This window comes from Chamaea fasciata, unplaced genomic scaffold, assembly GCF_029207755.1.
Source record: "Chamaea fasciata isolate MVZ Bird 193981 ecotype frontalis unplaced genomic scaffold, bChaFas1.0.hap1 SCAF_8, whole genome shotgun sequence".
Classification (NCBI taxonomy): domain Eukaryota; kingdom Metazoa; phylum Chordata; class Aves; order Passeriformes; family Sylviidae; genus Chamaea; species Chamaea fasciata.
The window spans coordinates 22,265,388-22,292,712 of NW_027094093.1; the positions used below are offsets into that span (position 1 = coordinate 22,265,388).

A 27,325-nucleotide genomic window follows, 5' to 3' on the forward strand; every position below is an offset into this window, starting at 1 on the left:
AGGGAACGGTCAACACCTGCTCCTTCTTTTACATGCTTATTGCGTAAGGGGAAAGAATGAGAAGGCTTTGAGTCGTCATCTTGAAAATATTGGCAAAAAATAACTATGTTCTGCTTCATTTTGTACACTGAAGTGTGTCATTTATAGGCCAACCATCATTTTATGCTTAAAAAGAGAGGAGAGGTAATGCTGTAATACCAATTAACCATATCTCTGATTTTGTGGAGATGATTTTTTTAGAGATGGTATGTGTCATATTGTTAGGTGAACATGCTACCAAGGAACTTGGAGATGGAAGTTCTACTTCAAGCTTTTTGCGAGTTTCCGTTGTTGCAGAATTATGGTAAATACTCAGCTTCTAAATGACAGTTCATGTTTTTCACTTGGTTTATGCTTGTAGAACCTCACTAAAACAAACAATCCCAGTATGGATATCTCAGAATTGCAATGAAGTGATCTTACAGGATTTTCTATCTGGGATTTTAAAATGTTAAGGAGTTGAAACAATTAGAATTTCACAGTCTTCTTGATTATTTTTTTTTAATGATGACTGTATTTACATGTGTTGGTCTGTTCCTTACTGCTGCAATTTGATTTTTGTGCATCTCTAAAAAAAAGACAAGGCAGGTAGTGAAATCTAACCTAATACAATACAAATATCAGTGAATGTGTGTTGTGGGGTTTCCAAGTGTCATATGCATAGATGTTTTTTCTTAATTTCCTAAGGACACACGTACCCCAATTATTGTATGTTTTCATACGCTGTTGCTATGATGAAGTGGGAAATGCTTATTTGTACAATAGAAAGAGGCAGACTTGATAGGAAATGGGCACATCTGTAGAATGGCAGATACTTACAGTCTGTTAAGTTTAATTATTAATTAATTTAAGTCTGTTTAATTATTCTGTTTGTTTTCAGAAAATTTTCTGAAATGAGCTATGTTGATGAGGACAGAATAGCTATTTGGGGTTGGGTAAGTACTGAAATAATTTTGGTGGGAATACTATTTAATATTAACAACCATTTGTTGTGCTGCCATGTGTGTGAGATCCTGTAGTGCCTCATGTGAGGCACCTCTGGGGCCACAGCACAATCCAGTACTTGAATTGAAGAAGTTCATCGTCACCTTTTGCAATCATTCAGGAGCCTTTGTAAGAGAAATTAGGACTATTGGAGGGATTAAAAACCGATTTAAACAGATGCTGCCAAATTCCTGTGTACAGTATGAACCGATACTAAAAAGAAAAAAAAAAGTCCAAGCATGTACTCAACAGCATTTCATCAGTTGGATGACTGATTTTAAAAAAGATGTGAAATTACACTTGAGCCAGCTGTGTGGGATGGTTATTGTGGTATTTGCAACCAGAGGCCAAATTTCTCTTAACTTGATGCATCTTTAAAACCTGGCACAGTAGATGGAAATATTTAACAGTTTAATAGCATATACATACCCCCTCAGCTGCAAAGCTAAGTGTGTACATAGTGTTAGTGATTCCAGTGCTAAATGAAATTGTTAACTGAAATTTGGGCCCTGCAGGTGCCAGGCACCAATGAATAACTTGTTTGATGGCAATATGGTGTCTTTAATAGGTTTTCTTTTGGGGGTAAACATCTCTGTTAAACAAAGTCACATGTAATGGTATTAACTGTAGTGAAAGGAGAATTCTTTCTGCAGAAATTGATTATTTGATGCAATCCCATCCTAAGTCCTTATGACCCTCAGCATGAATAGAACAAGAGCATTCCTCTTTGGAGCTACATTGGAATTATGCATCCTGGGCACTGAACCTGTGGGCAAACAGATTTTCTTTATCCCTTGAGTTTGTAGATTGTCAGCCTGTCACTACGTACATAGATTTTGTTTGCCATGGATTCAGCAGTAACTGTGGCCAGGTTAGGCATTTATACAGTGTTTAATTACTAAGTGTGTGCGTTACTGTGCTAATCTCATTGGAAGGACCTAGGAATTGAATTTGGACCAAACATTTACGGACTTTGAAATAAGATGCAATTCCCTTTGCCTGTAATCTGTTTTTAAGACAGGAATAAGATCCAAAAATAGCTCTTGTTTTTGAATGTGGGTGGGCACATTTTCCTAAATAACCCATTCAAACTCTTGTGAGGGCAGTCATTTGGGCGGTTGGTGACAGTGTTTAGGTATCTTGCTGCCTGGATGCTCAAGTGTGTCAGATATTTACTCATCTGTGTATCAGGCTAGACTGAGAGTAAATTTTCTGTGCGTAGCAAGGAGTGTGTTGTTGCACAGTTCCACCCACAGACTCAGCAGATCCTACACTCCCCAGTCACAGTCTTGCTCCTGACACTTTGGGGGAGAGTTAGGGAGCGAGCTACTATAGGCCTGCTCCAAGGGAGCTGTAAATTTTTGGATGCCCGGTTGCAACTACTCATCAGACACATTGTGGGCCAGAGCTTTGCTTCCACCCACTCCCCCAGCACAGGAAGGGACACAGTGGTTCAGCAGTGTCTTGTTTCCTGTCTTTTGCTGCTGCCTACAGTGCTACCAAACACAGTCATCCCCAGCTGAGTCACAGTTCAGCAGCGTTTGCACCCTTTTTCCCCATCAAGTTCTCATTCATCAGTGCCACAGCTGCCATGCGCTGTTTGGTGCCTGTTTCCCCGACTGAGCAGGCTGGCTGAGATCTGACCCAAATTCAGAATGGAGTTCATTAATATGAAAAACGCTGAGCCTATAAATGCCTGATGAGCTGTGTAGCAGATGGGCCCCATCCTTTCCCTTCTGACTAAAATAACAGCAATGTTTTCTTCTCAGTCTTATGGGGGATATGTGACCTCCATGGTGCTTGGCTCCGGAAGCGGCGTGTTCAAGTGTGGAATAGCGGTTGCCCCCGTGTCACGCTGGCAATATTATGGTATGTAAGGGCTTCCTTGTTACAAGGATTCCCATATGTCTTCTAGTGCACACGCTGCAGAGTGTGGATTCATAGCACGGAACTTTTGATTATCTACTAGATGCCACGTAAATGCCACTTGGTCTGGTTTTTATGAACTCATGGCCACTTCAGATAGATAACTTCAGGTAAACTATTTAACCATTAATGAAGGCCATTGCATTATTGGTAGTACTGCTGTAATGTGTCTGTGTTTGCTTAGAAACCAGTATTGTGTGTCAGAAATCCATCGCAGTTAAACTTCTGTGTCTTCAAAATGAAACTTCACTTACAAGAATGAACTGTGGCGATTAACTTTGAACTTGCACTGTAATTCACTCTCTCAAAGTAATACAATAGGATTTGAATTGCCTTAGGTTGGTTGTCAGGGTTTTTTAAGCATGTAAAATTTGAATTTAATAAATCTAATTCATCTTGAGAATAGCTTGATGTAAGAAAAAACTGATCAAGTGGACAAGTCTCTACATGCTTCAAACCTTTGGAGCATAAGGTTTCAAGTAGTTGCATGAGGCTAAAATACAGTTATAGGGGCCCTCCTCCCAGATTAAAAAATAATGTAAAGTTATAAATAGGTGGTGGTACAAAATGAACAGATTTTAACATTTTTCTCATTTTTATTTGTCCAAAAGCATTCAAGGGAAAGCTTTCCCTGGCAAACCTCTGCTAAATAAGGCATAATTTATCATTCTGCAACTAGCACAGAGGCCATATAATAGCTAATTCAGTTGATCAGATTATACTGCCAGGCAGTAGCAGTAGTCTGTTGGAGACATAGCAACATTTTCATAATATCTTGGACATGAATATTCTAATATGACAGGAAATATTATTTTAATTATCAAGAACTCTAGAATCCCACTTTTAGCTAGTTAAATGAAGGATTATGGAGGCATACATATTCAGCATAAAAAAACCTCTAGTGCAAGAATTCTGATGAGAAGTCAAGAATATGGCAGCAGAGCATTAATTTATATGGCTTAAAACAAAGTAGTAAATCTGCAAGTGGTAAAATGGCAAAACAAAGTGGAAAATCAATTATTTTTTTAATATCAGCCAAGATGAATCCTAATATACTACTATATTTTCATAGTATAGATTTTTGGTAGTAAATATTTAGATAAAATAAATAAATTTTTTTTTTCAGATCCTAGTTATTTACTGCAATTTTTTTGGTATTTTTTTTAGGATTACTGAAAGAATAACAATAAGGAAACACTGACACAAAGTACTATATTAATATTCAACATTCAGGTGTCCATGGCAACAAGAAGATTAAATATTCTGAATAATGATGGTTACCTACACCCCTCATTGTGGAAAACCTGATTTCCACTATGCATTGTTACAGCTTGTATCAATGGGTAAAATTGATGGTAGACAGACTGAAAATTAAGTAGCAGATTCTAATTTTGGGATTTTTTTTAAATTTCAGATTCAATATACACAGAGAGATACATGGGCCTTCCCACAGCAAATGATAATCTGAAGAACTATAATGTAAGAAAGAAATCACTTTATTTCTTTTTTTGCGTGTGTTGTTTCATTTCTAACCTGCTGTACTGTTCTTTAAACAGTTCAGTTCTTTCCCTGTGGGAAGAAGTAAGTTTGTTTCTTCTTTCCTGCTAGAACTGTTGCATTGTGCTGTTAGAGGCTGCAGTCTCAGGTGTTTGGATTTGCAGAAGGCAGCTTCTTCTTGGTGAATGATGTAGGGTTTCTGTTGTTTGTTTGGTGTGTTGCTGTTTTGGATTGGTTTTTGGTTTTTTTTTTTTACATTTAGTTCCATTTGACTACTTTGCTTACTGTAAAACAAGCTGTAAAAATTTAATAGTTTAACCACCAAGAAACAAATTTGTTTTAAAATTTATATGTTCGTAAGCTAAGTATGCTTTGTCTTAAACATTTTTCACCAAAACAAATGTACTCCCATTCTTTCTGAATTTTTTATTTTTTTTATGGGCATTGTGTGAACTTCCCTGCTTTAGGAATCTGGAAGTTTTTTCCAGGGAAAGCAAAATTTCCTAATACTAGATCACTTTGACAGGTAGGCAAATCTCTCTGTACTGTGATCGTATTAAATTGCAGACCAGCTGAGGGCCAGCACTGTCAGGACTGAAATGTTGGCCCACTCTTCATAAACACAGGGTGTCCAAAGTTTGTTCTAATGTGACCAGTGTTTGCACAGAAGTGAGGGAATTCTCATGTGTCCTGCTGAAAGCAAATTGCATGTAGATTGTTCATCCTTGTTACAGCGTGATTAATCAATTGTTTGACTTGCTCTTCCATGTGCTAGATGATTTTTGTTGCCTCAAGGGCATTTTGAAGTCACAGGTAGCTGGGCATAGGGCAGAGCAGCCAAACTTTCTGTTAGGTTTTGTTAAACTTCAGGCCTCAGTGAAAATACAGTGGCTATGGGAGAACTGTGAGGAATCTGAGGGGTACTTAGTGGCCTGGTTGTTGGAATGTTTCACAGAAGAGTACAGCCGTGGTGATACTGGAACCAAACATTGGTGTTAGAGGAGATAGAGCATTCTCTGTGTTTGGGTTGGTAAGCAGCATAGAGAAGACAGGCTGTGTGCATTAAAAAAGTGTCATGGGTAGAAAAAAGGGTGGGGGTTGTTGCATTGATTTAAAAGTATGATAAAACATATAGATACATACATATACGTACTGAAACGTGTTTTGACATATATTGACAGTACTCTAGTGTTGTCAACTGCTGTATGAGATGTTCTGGTCAAGACTGGGGACAGTGGTAGTGACTGCTGGACAGCTTGGTACTGTGTCTGTGTCTCCCTCTTCTAGCCACTGAGCTACTGGGCCCAGCGGGCACTGACCAGCAGCCTGCAGCCGCCTGCCTGCCTTTTTCCAAAAGTGTTTCTTTAAGGCAGTGGGAAGAGTAGGAGGTCTGCGAGGTAGCAGTGTAAATACAAGTTACTGTCGCTGTGCAGAACGAACGTTAACGCTCTGGGTGCACAAAGTCACTCACCAGCTTCACGGCACAGATGGCAACAGAGGACTGTTTAATCCTTTCAAGCCAGGAGTCGGATTTTCTTGGCATGGTATCCATTGCTGGCAATGGCCACGTTGAAACTGCCAGTACCAAAGAGCTAAAGGTTTCAAATGTGTTACTCAGAGGACTAATTGGGGAGAATGGTGGCTAGATGGAGGAGGAGTAATTGCCTAGATCAGATTGTCACACTTCGCTGCTGCTCCTAGAGAAAGGAAAATGCAACTTAAATCCTCATTTGTTGTTAAAAGATCTAAATAATATAGTACTTGGACTTTACTTTTAACCTGGAGGGTGGGGTAGCTTGAGAAGTGAGTTTGTTGTTTTTCATGTAGCCTCAGTGAAAGCATGGTGGGATTTTGTTGTTGCTGAAGACCCTTACTGACTTCAGCCCAGAACGTTCCTGGCTTACAGCCCCTTTGTTCCATGTCCCAGTCCCAATAGCCAGCCTCCTGGCCCCTTGACACTGACGAGAGCTGTTTGCTGAAATGAATGTTTTTTGAGGTGAATGCAGAATCTGTACTGAAAGCTAATACATACAGCTGAAGCTGTTAATGCTTGCACTGCTAACTCTGTGCTGTCAGGCTTGTGTGCTGCATCATATATTCTCTATCCTGCTGCACTGCTGTAGAGCTGGCATGAAAAGTGAAAAGTTGCACAAACTGTAGTATGCACCCTGATTTAAAAGAAATGAGATGGTGTGCACACCTGCTTAGAGAAGATGAGTACTGCTAGGCACATTCCTAACATGTGGAGTACTATTAATGACTGAATATATAGACTCAAGAAATTAGGTGTGGTAAGAGGGGTACATCCTACCTTTGTATTACTGTGACATTACATTTATTGAAGGCAGAGAGTCCGAGATGTTAAATATTGTTTGTCAGGAGTCAAGTCTTGAGAGACAGCTCACACTCCTAAGTGGGCTAATTAGGTATGCTCAGTGTCTTTTAAGGTAGTTGTAAACTTAAAAATCAGAGCTTTGTAAAAGAGAGGAGCAAGCATGGGTGATGCTCTACTGTAATCCTAGGCTGAGTGGCAGAGAATCTGGCGGACTGAAAGAAACATCCCTGATGGAAAAGACTTGAGACTGAATCAGGGCAGAGCTCTGGAGGTCAGACGCAGTAGCCATGTAAAGCATACCGAAGAGACTGTTCAACTTGTGAGAACATTATTTTGCAGTTCACTCTGAATTTGATATGCTTTTGGCAAGTGTTTGAAACAGTCATAGATTTGGCAATCTTTTTCTAGCAGATTTGAAATGTTCAGTCCTTAAGAACTGCTGCATCATTAGGTTATGCAAAACAGGGTACAATTTTGTAAATATGCCATCTTGTACTGATTTGACATTTGTTCTATTATCTGAGAATATGCTAAAAGGAGAGAGACCTTCAGTTTCAGCCAAACCTTGACTTGTTTGTGGAGTGCTGATAAAATGTTGACTGCTGTGTGATCTTTAGAAAAGCCAGTTACACTCAGCAGGGCCTAATTCTCAGTACTTGTGCATGTTACCTTTTCAGAGCCTTTGTCCCAGCAGTAGAACTATGAAATGGAAGTGGTAAATAAAGCTGTATTTTTTTTGCTGCCCACTTAAGATTTGTTTAGCTGCTGTTGGTTTGTCATCTAACTGTGCCTAACTTGAGAGTGCTCCCTGTCTTGCGACCTTCTTTAAGGACACAAAGGTATTGTGTCCTTACAGCATGTTTTAGGGAAGGGACTCTGCATGTTGAGTGTGAGTACAGTAACTGAAGTATCACCAGTGATAAAAAAGCAGAGAAACTATCTCATTTGCTTCTCCTTTCTGAAGTATTTTTACAAATTATTTTATTTAATGCCTGGAGAGGAAAAATGGTGACATCCTCTTTCTAAAACTGCTTTTGCCAAGTCAAGTTCTCAGAAGTGTAGCTTAAATCAGCTTCCACTCACAGAAGGTTTACTTAAAACAGCATTGGTTTTCTGGAAAAAAGCATAGCAAGGTATCAAGTTTCTCTCTGCACATGTGGCAAATTACTTAAAGAATACTGGTTGGTTTGGGGGTTTTTTTTGTTGTTGTTGTTGTTGTTGTTGGGGGGTTTTTGTTTTTAATCTCACTGGGCCATTTATTTCTCATTTGTTCTTGGTTTACCAGTGTTCCTCAGTGCATCAAAGTGCTCTCTCCATATTTTGGCAGTCACAGCTAAATGTTCTTGCTCCATGATACCAAATCATCTAAATGGAAAGTGTCACACTTCCACTGCTGGTAGATTTCCATATACTGGATTTCTGCTGCTCTCTAGCCTTTGACTATTAAAAGAGGGCAACTGCATTGTTACAGAATGGAGGGTGAGGGGTTTTTGCCCTCTCTGCTGAACTTGGTTTTTAGATTCCATTGAATACATAAAAAGAACTCGTTTCATGTATGGAAGGGTTCTGGTACGCTATTCTGTCATGACAAAAGGAATTTCATATTTGTACTTGCTTTAAAGATTCATGAGTGTACAAGTGTACAGTAAGGAAATTAGAACACTTCTGTGTCTTGGCAGTATAACGTATTTGACTTTTTGGGGGTACTAACTGCAAATCCTTTTGCAAGGATACAGCCTTAGTGCAAAATGGAGAAGAAAAAAAGCAAATCACTAAATTCTTCTGTTCATAATTTTTAGTATATTTTTTCTTGCCTTTCTTGTCGTATCAAGCCTAAAATGTCTTGTCCCTATTGTTCCTCTTCTTTCTCTGCTTATGGCAGAGTACCATCCTGTTCCCTTTTCTTGCCCAAATTAAAAATCTTATCTGCAATCCTTACTGTCTTCATTCTTTAGTCACAGTAGCAAGTCAGGTGAGCTAGAATGTTCTAGGGAATATACTGTTACTATGTTTTAAATTTCTTGATTAATTATAGTTGATTTGTTTCATCAACGCTGTATCGTGTTTCCATTCCCAAAATGTAGCTTGACTTCTATTTAGAGATTTGGTCTAGTGATTTTTGTTTAGGCATTTCTCTTTTGTATTTGGAGAGCACATTTTTCTAAACTTCTTGTTACCCAATTTTTCTGGAGACTGAGGCAGTATTAGCTCTGGTGCCTTACCTGCAGGTGAACCTTGTAGTGGGGAAGATAACGTGTGTAGCCTCTGCAAGAACTACTCCTTGCTCTCACAGGGTGCACTGTTGCCATGGCAACTTTTTTTTTTTTTAACTTGTCTGCAGTCACACAGGAAACCTATGGCACTCGGTGTGCTGCAGGCTACCAACGTGCTGGCCATGCACTGAACGTGTACCTCACTCCAGAGCTCTTCCCCTCTGCAGCTGCCCTTTCCTTTGCAGCCATAACCTTGGTAACAACTGCAGGTGGGTGTGGAGTGTGAGCACCCAGCCCCTGGCTGTGTGACCGTGTCCTGCGGCAGTTCAGAGGGGGGTAAGCAGGGCTGTGCTTGGTTTTAGCTGATGGACCCCAGACGGTGTCAACACGAATCAAAGTCACTTGGTAGCAAGTCATATCTTAATAAGTAGCACCTTTTTTCTTTTTTTTCCTTTAATTTCAGAGTTCAACAGTAATGGCCAGAGCTGAAAAATTCAAGGAAGTTGAATATCTCCTTATTCATGGAACAGCAGATGGTGAGTTGCAGTTAATTAGACATTTTAGTATTACAGACAGGTTTGCAATTCTACTACTGACAAAACAAAAGCATGAAGGGGCAAGGCTGTTACATTTGCGTCAATAAAATAATACTGCTTTTTGCGACTAATCTGTGTTTCAGTCAGTAGTGCTGGGGGGTCTAGTGTGTTCATTGCTTCGATTTTCCCCCAGAGTATTACAGAAGCAGTTTTTGTTTACCTTTTTCCTCTTCCACTTTTCAGATAATGTTCACTTTCAGCAAGCAGCACAGATTTCCAAAGCTCTTGTTGATGCTGAAGTGGATTTTCAGGCAATGGTATGGTTCTGGTTTGTTTATCATTATACAAATGAGAATAATAACATTAAGTTCCCTGTAGTAAGATAATTCATTGCCTTCTTAAATGGAAGTTCATATAGCTGCATTTCATGTTCACTAACTGAATTGTGAACATCAAGCACGTATTTTATTTCTGCACAAGAAAAATTGTAAAGCAATGCCATCTCATATTCGACCCTTTTTACCTTATCTTTCATTTTCTTAAAATTTTTGTGTTCTCAGACAAACAGCCATTCCCAGAGTTTGCATATACCCAAGTGCAATGAATTTTACCCTATCTTACAGATAGCATAAAAAAAATAGGTTCAGCAAAGGATAGGGGTTTCGCTTCAGCAAAATTCCAGATACTCTGTCTGTCACATCTGGTGTTTATTAAACTTGCAAGACAAGCAGTTATTTGCCCTTTCTTATGTTGTGCATGGAAGTTCTCAGACTAAGGTGCAAGTTCTTTCTTTCCTCCATTCTCTCAGCCCTTGTAGAGCAGTGCTAAAAACGATGATGGATAGAAGGGGGCCAAGTGTGTGGTTCTCCTCCAGCCAAACTCGAAGGCCATACAGAGGGAGAGGTCAGGCACTCCTTGTAACTGAACAGCTGGATCTGCCCTCCATGTGGACAAGTCACGTGTTGTTTTTACGCCTTCAGCATAAAACCAGAGCAGGTCCCACATGCAAAGAAGGGGCCAAAGTGGCATAGCAGCTTCCTACCCCATTATGTCATTGCCTCCATGCTGAAAGCCTCATGCTAGGATCATTTTAAATGGCTGCAAAGGTTTTTATGTCTGTCATGTTTGATTTATATCATTTAGATGTAGCTACAACTAACATTCTCTGTATTTCTCTTTCACACAGTGGTACACTGACAAAGACCATTCCATCTCCGGTCAAGCACATAAGCATATTTATACCCACATGAGCCACTTCATAAAGCAGTGTTTCTCACTGCACTAGCACCAGCATTTTTCTTGTTAGTGATGGTACTTCTCCAGAAAACTCTCCAGATAATGTACTGAGCCAGTATAAATCAAGATGAGATAAGAGTCAGCTCTTGGGATTGCAGTGTACACAATAAAATGCTAATCTTTATAATGATTCCTGTTGCCAAGCAACTATTGCATTTTTATTGATTGTGTTTAATCAGGTCTTTACATCACCAGAATGATGTTTCAGACTTCTAGAGGAAGCATGGTGCTTGCTTGAGTAATCACCTTTTGATATTTCAGTCTAGAAGAGAAACAATCCAGTTTGTATATCAGGGTAATGAATGATAAAAATGTCATGTAGCGATCCGTTGCAGAATAAGAATATAATAATGTTTCCATCAAAAATGAAATGAACCCTGGGGAAATTCTGTAAAAATAATGAAGAAATGTTTTTGCAGAAACTTGTAAGGCTTGATAAGTATTATTTTAGAATTGCTATCAGGAATACTGTGATGCTGGTATGTGCAGAATGAAACATTTTATACTGTAGTTCCTGAAATGAGTGTGTTTTCTCTGCAATCTCTTGTATTACTCTTGCAAGGAAAGCACGTAACCAGCTTACACCAAAGATTTTGAATGATACCTAATCAAACCAATGGCACTGAATTTCTTTGTGTGCTATCATACAGTACTGTGATTTTTGCTTATTTTATAGTAAAAACAGCAGCTACTCTAAGAATCTGCACTGCAAAATCTCTGGGAATTCAACAAGACCTCCATTTTTTCAGTGTAGGAGTTGCTTATGTGCTGACGAACAGGAACTGGTTCTTACACTCAAACATAAAACGTTACAATGTGAACTAGCAGTCACTTAAAGGAAGGGCTGGACTGTCACTCCCCTGTGAACATGCTCTTTGGCAAAACTGCTCTTCATTACAGCCTACCAGTAAGTCTGCTTTCTTTACAGCACTCCAAGTAGGCTTCTCCATGTAATCTGAGGATTAGTTCTCTCAATTTCACATAGAAAAAATGCAATCCACTTATACTAAAAATTGTGCTGCTTTAAAATAATAAAGACATTAATTTATGAAAGAAGGTGTAGTCCATATCATTGAAAATGTTGCTTCAGAAAAAGAACACTAGAATTTTTTTTAAAGCTCCATTAATTCTGAGATGATTTACAGTGAAGCTTCTGATTTTGTGTAATGGTATCATGTAAAGGAGTGTGACATGATTATCTAACACTTAGCTTCTTGATATTACATGCCAGCATCTGATTATGTCTGTATTGTGGGTTATTAGTGACATTAGGTGTGAATGTAAAAGTACTCATGCAGACAGATAAAGCATGGGGAAGAATGTTAAGACACTTTGTGCAGCTTGTCCTTAAATGAGAAAGCCTCAAATAGAAAATCAGATTTTGTTTTCACAAACTAACAATTCCTTGACTCACAAAATAAGATGGGTGGTTTTGTTCTGTTTGTTGGCATTTTTTGAAGCACACTGGAGCTGGGTTTTGCAAATACCATCTAGGGTTCAAGACAGCAGTCGCTCTAATGTAGACTGGCACCACTGTTAAAGTTCTACAGGATTACAGTCTGTCAGTTATCTCCAAGAGGTTATATCATCACATCTCTCATTCTTTTGACTCAAGGCAGAGAAACCTAAATCAGTATAAGGTAAATCCCAGCAATACAGACAGGCTATAAAAGAAGATTATTATTATGATATGGCATATGTATGCAAAGGTAAAGAGGATTTATTTTAATGTTATCACTCACACTTGTCATAAAGACAAAAGAAAGTGTTTCTGTAATCCAGAAAACTACTTTCACCAGGCTCTCATTAGATAAGTGCAAAAATCAGTACAATCAAATAAATATTTTTTAAAAATAAATGAAACTAGAAATTATATGGTCTAAGTCTTTTTAAGATGAAATTCTTTGTATCTGACCTACCTTAATGAGTCTAGCATCTCACTGGGAAACTCTTCTGTACTCTCAATACACCATCCCCTTTTAACAGTCTTATTTGCAAGGCATAACACAATGCAATGCTAATTATCTTTCCTTGTCTGGAAGCAACTTCTAAGATATCCTGCTAATAGACAATGATACAACTTCTAAAACAAAAGTAAGTTTTATTGCTATAGTAAGTGTCCAAGTTAACATAAATTCAGTGTCTAATTTTTTACTCTGGTAGAACTCGCTCAGCTCCAAAAATAATGCAGGAAATTGGGTGATTGAGCTGCCTCAGGGACCTGACAACTTTCTTGAACTGCATGAGGACAGGTAAATAACTAAAAGAGGCCACAGAACATATCTACCTCATTTCATTAATGTCCAAAGCTAGGAATCAGTTGTGCCTGAATTACTGCATCATGCTAATTAGTTACACACCTACAAATTAACTTTTTTCTCTGTATTTTTTTTCCTATGTGAAATGGATGTTTAAGTTTGTTGTACAATACACTATGTAAAATCCTAACAGAAGCAGCTGAAGCTTGAGGTGTCACTGTTTCCATTCTCAGGCTAGGAGACTTCTAGTTTTTGGTTCAAAAACTGGTGAAGAAGCTCAAAAGGGATTTAGTAAGATGGAGTCAATGTGTAGTACTGCAATTTATGGCCCTGAAGTTTTTCAGTAGCAGAAATTTAGGGTTCTGAGAAGAGCAGAAGCATTTTAAATTGTATGACTTTACCTACTGATCTCTAAAAAGATCCAGCTACTCCTGCTTGGGCCACATCACCTCTCTCAGCAGGAAGGAGGACCAAATCATGAGTAGTAAATAGGAGCTTCATTCCATTCTTTTCCTGGAACAGTGAGCTCTGAGCTGTCCCTGGAGCCACACTTACTGTTAAAGTCAGACCAAGTACACCACCACCAACTCCACCCAGAGAGCCAACACTCACAGCCTTGCACGCTTCAGTGGGATTCCACTTGAAAAGGGAGCTATGCTGGGCTCCACCACTTATTAATTTGTGAAACACATTCAGGTCAGGTAGACATTTCAAATACCACATGATCCTGCAAACCTCTTCTGGGTTTTGCAGTATAAAAATAAAATTGAAAATTACTTAGGATAAATATTTATTTTCACATAACATATCTTAATTGTGAAAAACACAATAGTCTATTCACATGTACACATAAACTTTTGTAATAAATTACATCCAAGAAATTGAGTAATTTTGACCAGGAATATGAAATTAGAAGTAAATATAGCACTACAGCTGCTTTATATTGTGTGTGATTTCAGAATGTTAAGATTAACATTGGAAAAGCACTTAAATTCACGCAAAAAACCAGAGTGTTTTAAAATAAAACCACTCTGAAATACTGAACAGAAATACAGAATGCCATTGAATACACTGATTTCTTAATATTCTAAGAGTTGGTCAAGTGAAGCTAATACATTTTGATTGTATACATTATCTGTAACAAAGTCAGCAACATGTTAAAACACCATCAGGCTGCTTTCAGGACAAACCAGTATTGAGCTTCTATACTAACTTTAAAACAATTGGAATCTTACAATTTATCATCAAGTACACAAAACAAAGCATTTAACCTTAATGCATCAGCATTTTTTCCTAAATTTACATATACAAACATTGAATTAGATGTGAATCCTTCTTTGTATCCGTTAGATTTTGTTTTCTCCATAAAAATGGCTTTTAATGGGCTTTGATAATGCTAAGGTAAATTTAGAACAGCAACCCTATAAAGTTTGCAGCAAAATGCAATTATTTATGGCTAAAGTATTAAAACATACACACTCACATACACAAAAACATTGGAATATTTTAAATATGCTGAATGGGAAAACTTCTACACGAGGTGTATAGAAAGTTCACGTAGTTGGGAAAGCTGGGGAATGTCAGAGCCCTGTGGATGAGTTCTTACGAAGATTGCAAGACTACAATTCTTATTTTTAGGATTCAGAGTCACAGCATAATACTGAGAGTTAGCTTTCATTTGAATAATTTAAAAATTTATCTTAAAAAATTTAAAAATCAGTGAATTCCAAGTAACACAATAAAACTCCACATCCCTATTCATTCAGTACCTAATCTCGCAGGTTTTTTACACAAAAGAACAACTTGAAGGATTGGGCAGTAACAAAATCCATTACGAAAAATGTAATAACCTTAAAGCCACATTTTACTTTGCAATGTTGTTTTTCATCTTTCAATCAATATGTACTTGATGGAATAATAAAGAGCTGTAACAAAACAACAGCAGGATACCCATTTAAGTATTATACACAATCTCTGAAACTAAGAGGTTTATAGTTGTTAGTGGAGAGAAGACAATATAAATATGCCCTTTATGTGGCTGAATTTTAGGCAGTAAAGAGGAAGGTCATTGGGCAGGTGATAAAACTGCACATGGGGTATAGTTTGTATCTACAAAATTTTCCTTGTTATAAAATAATGTATTGATTAATGACAAAATGCATCTGTTTGGCCTACCATGACAACATTCATTCAATACAAGATACTGTAATCACAAATTGCATTTTAAGAAATACTGTACCCATGTTTCACATCAAAGGATGTGGTGGTGTTCTTTAGCTAATGTGAGAAAATGTTTTAATATATAGTTTTTTATATATATATATATTTATATATATATAGGACTATGTTCCAGTTACATACAAATTTTAATATTAAATACACTGTATTAAATCAAGGAAAACTTCACAAATACAGAATCTGACCCTGCAATTCACATTGCAAAAGTAATCCATGACTTCAAAAGGACAGATTAAGAAGGAAAGGATTATCCTTGTTAGTTTATTGACAGGGTCAGATCAGTTGTTATTTTATAAACTTCTTAATACTTGCTTGTCAGTTTGGGTCTTCTGAAATTATGTAGTTAGGTGATTTAAAAAAAAATGGAACAAGGGTTTTCAAGTTCATCTTGAATCAAGATTATTAAGTATTCTCACACAGAAAAAGTAGCAAAATACAGTACAAACCTATTAACAGGAAAGTTGAATTCGAAAGAAAATTTGATTCTTACATTTCTGATACAAGTACTGATAAATGGCCAAGATCAGCAACGAACACAAAGATTTTTTGCATTGGCTACTGCAGACATTTACATTGATACTAGACAAGGTAGACAAGGTGGAATGAGACAAGTATTGCACTATATTACCTGTGCTAGTTTGAGATGAAAGACAAAAGTTACAAGGTAAATCATTTATATTTAGTGGTTGTGGCACTCCTTTAATTCATTTGTAAAAAATTACTTGAAGAGCAAGTCATAGACAAGTCTCCCGGTCAACACCTTTCCCTGAGTCAGCTTTCTTCTCTTTTCTGGTTTCAGCACTAGGAAATGAAAGGGGAAATTAAAAAAAATAGAGTTACAGTAGCACTATCATACATAGTCACACACACACACACACATATATATAAATTATCTACCTGAAAACCAACATTGCACAGATACTTTATTTTTCATGCTTCATGGCACAAACTGGGAAAGCAAGTGAAAATTTCTGTGCTGAATGGTGTAGATGACATCAGCCAGCATTTTAGTGACAAAGTAGGTAAACAAGATGTACAGAGACAGCCAGCATGCAAGCAAAAATAGCCACTTCTTTTTTTCTTTTTTGGCAAATACAACTTAATTTACTAAATACTGGTAATGGTACAGTTCTCAGACAATACCAGCACATTCTTAAATGGAAGAAACAAGAGGTCACAGAAAGTATTTCTTGTCTTTAAAATGTATACTCTCATTCAGCTGTACATTCAGAAGGAAAGTTTCTGAACTAGAGTAGTGCAAGTCAATATCCAACAAATATTTGGCTTTCAGTCTTGATTGGGGAGAGCAGAAGGAGGATGGGGAGAGACAATATTCCCCATGTGGAGTGTAATACATACTTCCTCACATGTAGATTACAAGGAAGTAAATTAAACAAAAAAAAACCAAACCAAACCAAAACAAAACAACCTGAAAGATCAGACAAAAGCCATACGGCATCATTCAGAACTCTAAACCAGAGTTCAAATTTGGATTCAGCTTTTTTTCCCCAGTTAAAACAATGTTGATTTGCCTACAGAAAGCAATATACGTGCAAAGCAGATGATTTTTTGTTTGTGTGAGTGTCCTAATTTACAGCAGCGTAAATAAATAAAAAGTCATGTTCTTCCAATGAGTCTCAGTCACAGTATGAAAATGTAAAGAAGCTTCCACAACACAGGCAAATCAAGCCTTCAACAAAGAGTGGCAGGGTATCTAAAAAAAAAAAAACCAGATGGTTCTGAGAACAAACCTGTAGCAAGCACATAACCTACCAGGTTTCATGGGAATAATTCCTTAACTAGAATGAATGAGAAATAGGCTGAGTTACACAAGGCTTAAAGAAAGCAAGATTAATTCTCAAATTCTTAAGGCGATTCATGCACAATTCTACAATCATTTGACATTTTTCTTCACATAAAAATTGCTTTAAGGATACAATTCAGTTCAGCCAAGCTTACTTCTATGCCAATGGCAGCTTCCAGAGGTGTTAATGGAAATAGCTAAAGAATACCAACTTCTGCCACTTCAACTGCCAAATCTGTCACCTTCTGTAGAACAGTGATAGAATTGGGTATGTTACACTTTCTGCACACAAAGGGTATGCAAACAAATTCCGGAGGGGGATGAATTGAAAGTGCAGCAGTACAGCAGGCAGGGAGTTACCTGTGCTTAGTAAAAGCAAACACTGAGGTGTTGTGTGCCTTACAGTCTATAATATTTCCACGTTTTAGGTGCCTCTGTGATATCAGGAAAGTCTTCCTTCTATTTAGGATTCACATCTCTGAGCAGCTCCTGCAGATGTGGGCTTTAATGCCTTGAGAAATTTGAAAAAAAAAGGACAAGTCCAGTCTTTTTCCAGTAAAATATGTCACTGGTGGATCTGTAAAGGAGTTGGAGCTCTCTTCCTCCCTACCAAGGGAGTAGTCTAACAAGCCTGAGCAGGAAGGTCTGGGATTTTCATATCTCCATGTAGAAAAGGCAACTCATTCATACCATCTACAAAATGACAGACTAAGCTGGTCTTTTAAAGTATTGGAGAAAGAGGCATCTGTGTCCTGTCCATGGTCAGATCTGCATATGCTTGGAAATTGCTCTCTGAAGAGCTTAATATTATAAGCAAAGACAGAGGAATATTTATTTACATGTACCAAAGAGGGCTGTGTTTCAAATAGGTGCCTTGGTGTTCAGTTCTACCAAGAAAGGCTCAAAGGCAGACCTTTAGATCCCTGGGAATTTTAATAATAATAAAATGAAGGTTGGAAAATAGTAAAGGTCAGCTGCCTCTCTGGCTAGGCACCTTTACTGAATCCCATGTAAGTCCTCTCTTTGGACAAGTAAAAACATTCAGGAGCCTGGGATGTAAGAACTCTCTCACACTGTGCTACTTCACAGAATCAGGGCTGGGGCACATCTTGTGATAGAAATTATCCATGCATCAGGCTGGGAAGTCATTTGTATAAACCCTTCCTGCCTAAAATCTCTTTTTGTAGATGATCTTAATTTATAATTGGCCAAGTCAACTCAGCATTTAATTACTATGAGTAACTTCATGTTAATTGGTCAATGCCTTGCATAAAAGCCATTACGTAAAATCATAGTTCACTATCATAATTTAATTATCCCCATTTAATAATATTTTGAGATATAAGGAAGCAGAGCTGACAGCAGAAAGGGAGTACTAAATGCTATGTAGTTGAACTAAACAAGGCTTCAGTAAAATTTATTTCAAAATTAGGTTTTTTTCTCCACTCTATGATAAGGTACCTTTCACTGTGGAAATTGTGTAATCTAACACTGCTGATCTTGATCATTTTCAAAGATTATCCTTACAACTGCTACCATTCCCAGCTTTTTTTTTTTCCACTGTAATTAGCTAGGATTGAATTATATCCTCATGTAATGATACATGTCTTATGGTTTATAGTATTTTTGTAGTTCTATCCCTAATATGACTTAAGATTGAAATTGCTTATGGCTTTACTTATCAGAAAGAGTCTTTCAGGGTTAAAGCTCTTTGAATCTACTCCTCCCTCAGAATCTAAGACAAGCTAGAGTGCCTGAAAATGCAGGATTTCAGAGTCTTCAAGGCTGTTCGTTTGCAACAGGACACTCATTTCTAAAACCAGAAAAATCTTTTCTCTCAAGTCTTTGTATTCAAGAGCAAAGATACAAGAACAGATTAAAAATGAGACCTTTAGAAAATTAGTTTCTATTTTGCTGCAGTTTAAAGGCCAAATCTCTTATCTGAGCCACAATCTGTGTGGATGCTCTTTGTTCAGAGGGTCATGTTTACATCATCTATCGTACCACCAAAACATGCAACATCCACCATGGAAATTACAACTCCTCTGTACCCAGGGGCTGTGAATGTACCACATCAGGTTCTTCTCTTTCTCCAGGCTTTCACAGCCTGGACAGCAGAGGCCCTTGACGTAAGAAAACCCTCCAGTACATCCTCCTCCCATGTTCAATCACCACACTGATTTCATGACAGGATCCTTTTCAGTCCATGTGAAGGGTGGAAGACAAACAAGAACTACACTGCTTTGACTGTCAGTGAAATATCATCAAAATGACTATATAAGTGTGCTGCTCCATGGGTGTCTGAAATGAAGGTTCTCTGCTCATCAACTGCTCAGTTACTGCTTTCTTTATGCAGTACAGGGAAAGGAACAACACTGAAAGACAGCATGCCATTTTGGGGTGACAAAATTAAAAAACGCATATCACTAAGAGTGTTCTCTGACTGCATCTGTTCACCTTGAAACAATGGCTAGCTGTTTCAAACATGGGCTTGTGAAAAGCATGTTTAGAAATGGGCAGAATATAATTCTGTATTTTAAAAAAGATAACTAGGAATAAATTCAGTTTGACATTTGAATACACTACACTATTTAAATACACTATTTTAAATACAGAGTAAATTTCAAATGCTAATATTTGGGACTTAGATGAAGACGTTTTACATCCTTATTTGAAATTTCTTCTCATTCTGTCTCCCCAAAAACTACACAAAGTCAACTCATTTGGGTTCCAAGTTGACACCATTTTGAACTGGAAGACACAGTCAAGGAAAAGGTTGGGGACAGGGTCTTACCTTAGGGGAATCAGCTTCTAGAGTGATTAGGAAGGGGAGCTTATGACAGAAGTGTGATACAAAAATTAAATAGAAAATAGTTAAATTTTAAATTTATGGAAGTAGAAGAAAAAATTCTCTTAGAAAATCACACTGTGCATGAATTTAATATTTTCTTATTCCTGTAGTAACTCTGTAGCACAGATAAAATATTTTGGCTTCCTTTTACTGGACTAAAATTTTAAATTATTTAACTGTTTTGAGTACAAGTGAAGTAGGCAGAAAAATGTAAAGAAATGATGCAATCATAAAATTATTTTCACTCCAAATATTATTAGATTGCATTCAGAGTACTGGGTTCTTCATACAGCTATTTCCAGGGCAGTGATGATCACTTCTTTTTCAAGAGGAAAGAACAAAAGCAAGCAGAACAAATACAACAGCTGTTGTGCAATACCCAGGTGGAGGCTGGTGGTTCATTACACAAGCATCAGGCATGCTCAACTTCATTTTCTACTGGAGCATAACTAAGTACCATGCAAATAATTGTGATTTTTGTTTTTAAATAAATAGTGAATTTGTGTTTTGAGCTCAGAATATTACAACTGGACATAAGAAATAAAACTGCAAAATGCTAGAAATCTTTCTAATCCCTAGCAAAATATTCTAATATTGGTTTGACACCAATTTATAAAGTAGTATGAAGTAAAAAAAAAAATTAAGACCTTTTAGAAGGAAAGCTTGACTCCTTATCTTTTGCATTCTCTGAGGATATCAACAACGTCTTCCACACAGCAGTTTTTGCCATTTCATCAGAAATGTTTATCACAGATGGGTCATCTCTAGACAAGAATGAAAGTAAATACACAATAAAACAATCAGCAATCAGTCTTGTTACTTATTAACTCAATAAAAGTCCTTGAAAGCTGATATTGATGACAATAATTAAGTGCAATGTAAGTTAAGAAATTATGTTAAATTTCATAAGTCCTGAACAATTACTTAAATACTCTCTCAGAACATCTTAGAACTTTTTTAGTATTTTCTTCCTTGAACAGCAGTTAATCACAGCAACATCAATAAAATTTATTGTGTCACTCCCAACTAATAAACAAGAGAAAAATTAAGAAGTGTGAAATTAAATACTGCCCAGGATCTCACAGCATGATAGTGGCATTGCTGGATTAAACACAAATCCCAAAAGGTCCTACTTATGCTCTGGAACTCCTCCTACTTTTAAAACAATTTTAAAAGCAATCAAAAGCCTTAACAGAATATTTAAGAGAGCTAATAAAAATGCCCCAATTAAACAAACTAATCAGTAGCCTTAAGTAGCACTTGGTAGCCATTATGCTCTTTGTTTTACCTGGACTGCGCCAAACCTGTATTTATACACTGAAAAATAATAAAGTCTTAAATGTTTTAAGGGGTTGCCTGTACATTATTCCTGACTTTATGGTTACATATACTTGGCATTCAGTAAGCCCTCAGTCAACTTGCTGTTGTGTATTTTGGGGAACCACTTTAACAAAGATATCTTGACTCTTGTTTCTAGTTACAGGACTGCAACCCTTACAGTACAGAGAGAGTCAGGTACTATTCAGGCAACTCTACCAAAGTCAATACACAGTGGAGATCAACAGAGATCACACTGTAAGATAAATTAAGGTATACATTCCTAATATAAATTACAACAACAAGGTATAGACAAAACAAGAAAAAAACCCCAGACCATTAGCATTGTGTTGAGTCAAAAGGAATAGGCTGGGATTTTTCAGAGACACAGTTACAAATCCCCTGATTTGCATTAGGAGACATGAGGGTAACTTTGTGTTAAAATGTTAGAGAGAAGGCCATTCTAAGATGGTGTTCCTATGAACTCACATTAATGCAGAGGTTACTGTCACCAGATATTTCAAATCTTTTATTAAGAATTTCTTTCTGAAAACTTCAAATTATATTCATTCCTTATTGGCAGCAACATGTGTTATTAATATCTATAACATAGATGTTCATGCTTTTTTAGTTGTGTCAACCCTGCACTATATTCATTATCTACCTAGGATAGCTTTTGATTCACTTATGATATTACATCATAGGATTTAATCAGAATGTTTTAGAATGTAATACTGTAAGAACCTAGTTTTTCTTCAGCGTGTTCAAAACCTTTCCTGGATCCCTGCTTGCATCAGGGTGAAGGGTTCGATCTGCTCTACATCTTCCTTTAGCACTGTGCATGTCAGAAGCCAAAGCTCATTGTGAACAGTCTGATTCTGCAGTCCTGCCCAATGGAAAACTTCCAACTAGTGTGTCTTTTTCCTAGGGAATGTGAGATCATGTGGAAAGACTAGAAAAGGGCTGACCTTGTTAAATGCTGCAGTTCACCTATCTGTACCAGACAAACATCCTCCTGATATTCAGTAAGCATTAAGAATAAATAATTGTGGCATGCTTATTTAATTGCAACTCACCTAAAAGAGGAAAGGTATATTTTACCTGTAATGTCCTTCTAGTGGTAATTGAACAGTCCCTTCCTCTTCCATTGCTAACATACTTTGCTCTTCCTAGAACAAAGGAATTTAGAAATGATATGAAATTGTGAAAAATGAAATTTGTGTACTATAATCATCTTTCCATATTCTTTAATATTAATTATTTGTTTGAAGTTCTTAAAGTAAGATACTTTCTAACTTTTACTATAAATAGTTAACATTTAAAACCTTCCATTTTAAAAGCTGTATCTTCACTTAATGCTATTTTCCAATGCCAAAGAGAGCATTGTTTTGTAACAGTAAAGAGGAAAATTAGTAACAGTGACTGAACAACTGTCTGATAAATTTTAAATAACATTGATAACAGGATATTTACATTAATGTTTACATGCAAAAATTAGGGAAGATGATTTAAGTTTGCACACACAGTTTTAATACTGATAATACTGATTTTAATACTGATTTTTCAATGAAAGGTAGTGAAACAAGACCCAAATTTGGTTTTCACTTGAAGAGATTTAGGAGAGAAATCTACCAAAACCTTATGTAAAGCAATTACAAATTTAGCAAATCTGTCTTAGCGGGAGGGGAGAAGAACAGAACACCTCTCAAGCACCATGTCCTGCTGGCAAGAACAAAAGAAAACAAGTCCTCCAGAAGAGGATTCTCAATGTCCACACCCCTTAGATCAGGATACCCACAGCTAGGAGTTCAGCAAGTCTTGGCAGGAAGGTAACCATCAAATCCTGCTCTGAATTACTGCAGTGTGTGTGTGAGCCCAGCAGACACCCAGAGACCTCCACATCTTTCTTCCCTTTATTAGATGGCTTTGTAACAGTTTTCACCAGTGCCTGTCTGAAAGCATGTGTTGGCTAAAAAGAGTGTTTATCATTTTCTGGCAGACCACCAAAGCCCCACATGCATCACAAACACTGATGGTTGGTATTAGCTGCAAGAGCCAGTACAGTTTTCCAAAATAGTAGATTTTAAGTTCTCTCTGCTCAGAAATTTGTTTCTTCAATGTTTTATTATTACAACCACTTCAAAAGTCACAATATCTTTTTCTTCAAATGTAAAAGTCCTTTGTTCATTCTTGTCTCAGAAAGACTTCATTGATTAACATCAAAGTGACTTCCAAAGGAGGTCTGTGAGGAGAAGGCATGTATAATATCCACTATAAATGTAAAAAGCACTGGAAAAAGCATGGCCTAAAAATATAAAAACAACTTAAGTGATGAAATTAGGATCCAATCAAGTAAGTTTCAGATCCTGTCAACTATATTTCTGAATATTCTTGTGGGTAGAATACTTCTATTTTTAAAAGCTGTGTGATAGCAACTCTCCAATTAATTCCTTAGGCTACATGTCAGAAGTTTTTTATTACTAGTTAATTTTGTCGTTTCCAGGCTTCACAGCTTCATAAGTTTTTGACAGTTGAACAGTTTTAATAATAGCTCTAAATATTTAGAAATGCCAAAATATGAAAAAATAACCTCTCAAAATAGACAGTGAATGAAATAAAGTAACACCAGTAGATTTTCCCAGTTTTGTTTTCTGATGCTATCCTATCAAGCAAGGGAAGGAAAGTGACATATAACCAAAACATAAGGATAACAAGGAATTCTTTCCAATAACCAGACCCACAAGGAGAGAGCTACCTTGGTTACTTCTGGTTACTCTGAATTGTGATGACAACAACTCTCTGGTCTGCTTTGATTCAAGGAAGAAAACAATGACTCACATATTTTAATTTCAGCCTGGTAGTTTTACAGGCACATACTAAATAGTAAATAATCATCTTGATGTTTCTTACAGGTAAAATTTTTTCCCCAAAATATATTCCATGACATATATTGAATGTGTCAAGGAAACCAAAGTCAAGAGTTCTTCAGGTTACAGATGAGGCAGAGAGTTTTCAAAGGTCACAGAAGAGTCAATCTAAATTTAAAGGCAGAGCAATCTAGTTGCTATAGCTCCACATTGTAATTATTAGCTCATACCCTATTTCTGCAAATAAAGTTACTAATGAGAATCCTTAACACGCACATTTCACTGGTCTTGGATCACGTCTCAGGGCATCCCAAAGGATCATTTTCAAGTTGATAGGGAATTATCTGAAAAGCATATTCTTTGAAATAAGATGAGGAATCCAGATCTGAAACAGCTGACTGGGTGGTAATTCCACAGGATGCAAGTCGGAGTCTGAGCATTTAGTTAATGGGGCTAGCAGTGTCACTGACCTTTTCATTACAAACTCCAAGTAAATTGTTTCTGCAGAAGCAGAAGGGTAGCTCTGGCCCAGAGTGTAACAGGGACACTGCACAGCGTGATGACATTGCTGAGCAGAAAGGGCACAGAGTGATACCATGTGCCTGTGGAGGGCTCAGAGGCAGCTGGGACAGGCCTTAAATTCTGCACTTCTCTCCTCAGCATCTCCTGCAGGGATGAGACCCGGCCCAGTGCAGCATCCAAGTGCCCCAGGGCTTGGATCTGAGAGCTTTCCTACAGGCATAGGTTCATCTCTGCACACCATCTGAGTGGCTCTCAGAAGCAATCCCCAGGAGTACTCTGGATAATATCTTACATGACAGGATGGCAGCCTAAGAATCTACATCCCCACCTAAGCCTACTGGATTTGTAACCTTAAAAGCACTTATGCAAAATATGACAATATTACACTCAGATGCTGTTAACAAGTCTGCCTGGTGCATGGAATGTGCCTTACAGAATTTTCTCTGAATGTCTGAAGGAGAAATTGATAAATTGCTACACACAAAGAAACCTGAAACCATGACCCACCTCTTTCTCAGCATCTTCCAGTTTCTTTTTCTTGCTCTCAGGCATCAAATCATCTAACCAGCTGAGCTCCCGCTTGGTAAAAAAGAAATCCATGAGTTTTCGGACAAATACCAAAGCTAGGACCTGCAAAGATATTAATTCAAAGAATTAGGAAATGAAGCAAATAAAACAGACAAATACACTTGTAGAGGAATACTTTCAAAAGTGACCAGTTTGTAGCTAGATTTTATCCTTTATTTTGAATAATTTAACAGCTGCTGTTCCTTTGTTCAAATGAAGTATGGATGGAAGCATTTAACAATCACTGAGGTCAGTAAATATCTTTTATTTTCTATTATTGAAGTCATCAGAGAAATCACTTAAGCAGCAGACCATCTTTATTTCTCCCAAGACACAGAACTGTTAGAATTCTCAGTTCAATAAGCAGTCTTCCTTAATAAGTTAATGTTCTTTCTGTAACTGGATTTAGTGATATTCCTTAAATAAAAAACAGCAAATAAATTTTAGTATTTTTTCTTTAAGAGAAAAATTTCCCTTAGAGAATATAAGTTGCTATATCCACATGTAGACTCAAAAAACAGAGGTTAAATGTCAAATTTTTCATTACTTAATACATTATAAATTGTCCTTGAACACAGAATCAAAGTAATATTATATTTAACTGCCCCAAATTATTTTTTCTTCAGTAATAATTATCCACAAGTGAAAAGGGATTTTTAGAGGAAATAAAAAAATTACATACCATCATAGGAAAGACAATGGCAGCTCTTGAAACCTTTATAATCCAGAGAAGCACAAGACAACTCAGCTGAATTATAGTGAAGAGATGGACTTTTCTAAGAGGAACATGTCTTAGATAAATAAAATCTGGCTGGTGCTTTGCAGGCATCCAGAATAACTTTATCCTGTCAAAAAGCTGAAAGAGAAAATTTTTAAAGTTTGGAACAAAATGAGATGTAGGATCATCTATGCTGGCATTCACACACTGCCTAAGAGATCCTGGATATCCAAAGAATCTGGCTTGTTATTCTAAAGGCAAAAACTACATAATTTCAGCAGCACAGAAGAGACTCCCTCATTTACAACCATAAGCCTTTAATCTAGATTAGCCCAGCAGTGGCAAAGGACTTGTCTTGTCACCCATTGAGCCACCAGAGTAGGAATGAGAAACGTGTTATTTAAGCAAAGTTTTATTACTTGGTTAGTCATACTTCAGTTCCTTTCCATTTTAATACACTTGTCTCCCTAGTTTGTATTGCAGATGTGCTGAGACATCGAATTCTGCTGAATTACATTCTATATAGCCATACTGTAAGAAATACCCTGTATTTCTTAATCATTGGATAATTATTGGATAAAATAATCATTATCCAATGATTATTTTATCCAATAATTATCCAACACACAAGGTGGTTATTTGAAATAATACTGCTAATCGTGAACTCTTAACATTAGGCAAAGCCAGACTTCAGAGTGGTTGTGAATCAATTGTGAATCCAACTGCATGGAAGCTGGTTGATCCTGCATGGAAGCTGGTTTTCCTGTGTTAGGAAAGCAGTTGGTTATCCCAATGCTTTCCTAATACATCCTACACTCGTTTTTCAACAACTGAGCTCTGCCTCATTTAGCACATAAAAAGCTGCTCATGGAGGGACGTCTGCAGTCTTTTATTTCCTGTGAATGAACAACTTTTCTTTTACTTCACCAGACGCTTTATCCCAGGCTGTTTTCTTCTCCATATTTCATTTTATTCACAAAACCAGAAACAGGAAGGAAAAAAAAAAAAAAAGAAGGAAAAAAAAAAAAGAATGAATGCTAGAAAGCTGACTGCCATACTGCTAGGAATGTATGTGAGAGGTTCCTATTTTTCAGTCCTATTTGACTCCATACTGACCTGAGACATTTATGTCATGGCACACTGATGATGGTGATACACCAATTCTCCCTGCATGGATGAGCCATGCTATATTCACACACCCTTCAGCAATGTCAGGTTTTGGAAATTTTTATTGAGCATGTGCAAACTGCATTTTTTTTAAGGCTTATAATTTGGCCAGATTTGAGCAGATTTCTTTTTCCCAGAAACAGCAAAAAGCACATCCTCCCACAAAAGCCATCTTATCAAATCTCCATTC

General features: G+C 37.1%; 2 protein-coding genes across 10 annotated transcripts in view; one reads left to right on the plus strand and one right to left on the minus strand.

The window, feature by feature from the left end:
• DPP4 (dipeptidyl peptidase 4) overlaps positions 1-12,239 on the plus strand; it is a 41,201-nt gene extending 28,962 nt beyond the window's left edge. Inside the window, exons 21-26 of one of the 2 annotated variants that reach the window (XM_066190061.1) lie at positions 920-974; positions 2,793-2,892; positions 4,364-4,428; positions 9,458-9,530; positions 9,774-9,847; positions 10,717-12,239. In XM_066190061.1, the coding sequence (XP_066046158.1) occupies positions 920-974; positions 2,793-2,892; positions 4,364-4,428; positions 9,458-9,530; positions 9,774-9,847; positions 10,717-10,815 (466 nt within the window). In that variant the 3' untranslated portion in view covers positions 10,816-12,239. Of the gene's footprint in view, positions 1-919; positions 975-2,792; positions 2,893-4,116; positions 4,197-4,363; positions 4,429-9,457; positions 9,531-9,773; positions 9,848-10,716 lie in introns of those variants that run through there. The other variant, XM_066190060.1, reaches the window with a different exon arrangement.
• Positions 12,240-13,853: 1,614 nt separating this feature from the next.
• SLC4A10 (solute carrier family 4 member 10) overlaps positions 13,854-27,325 on the minus strand; it is a 149,573-nt gene continuing 136,101 nt past the window's right edge. For 4 of the 8 annotated variants that reach the window (XM_066190055.1, XM_066190057.1, XM_066190052.1 and 1 more), the window contains exons 21-25: positions 25,933-26,106; positions 25,191-25,313; positions 22,396-22,463; positions 20,625-20,741; positions 19,774-19,959 (exon numbers count right to left, since the gene is read on the minus strand). In XM_066190055.1, coding sequence (XP_066046152.1) covers positions 19,947-19,959; positions 20,625-20,741; positions 22,396-22,463; positions 25,191-25,313; positions 25,933-26,106 — 495 coding nt within the window. In that variant the 3' untranslated portion in view covers positions 19,774-19,946. Of the gene's footprint in view, positions 16,124-17,095; positions 17,122-19,773; positions 19,960-20,624; positions 20,742-22,395; positions 22,464-25,190; positions 25,314-25,932; positions 26,107-27,325 lie in introns of those variants that run through there. The other 4 variants (XM_066190059.1, XM_066190058.1, XM_066190053.1 and 1 more) reach the window with 3 other exon arrangements.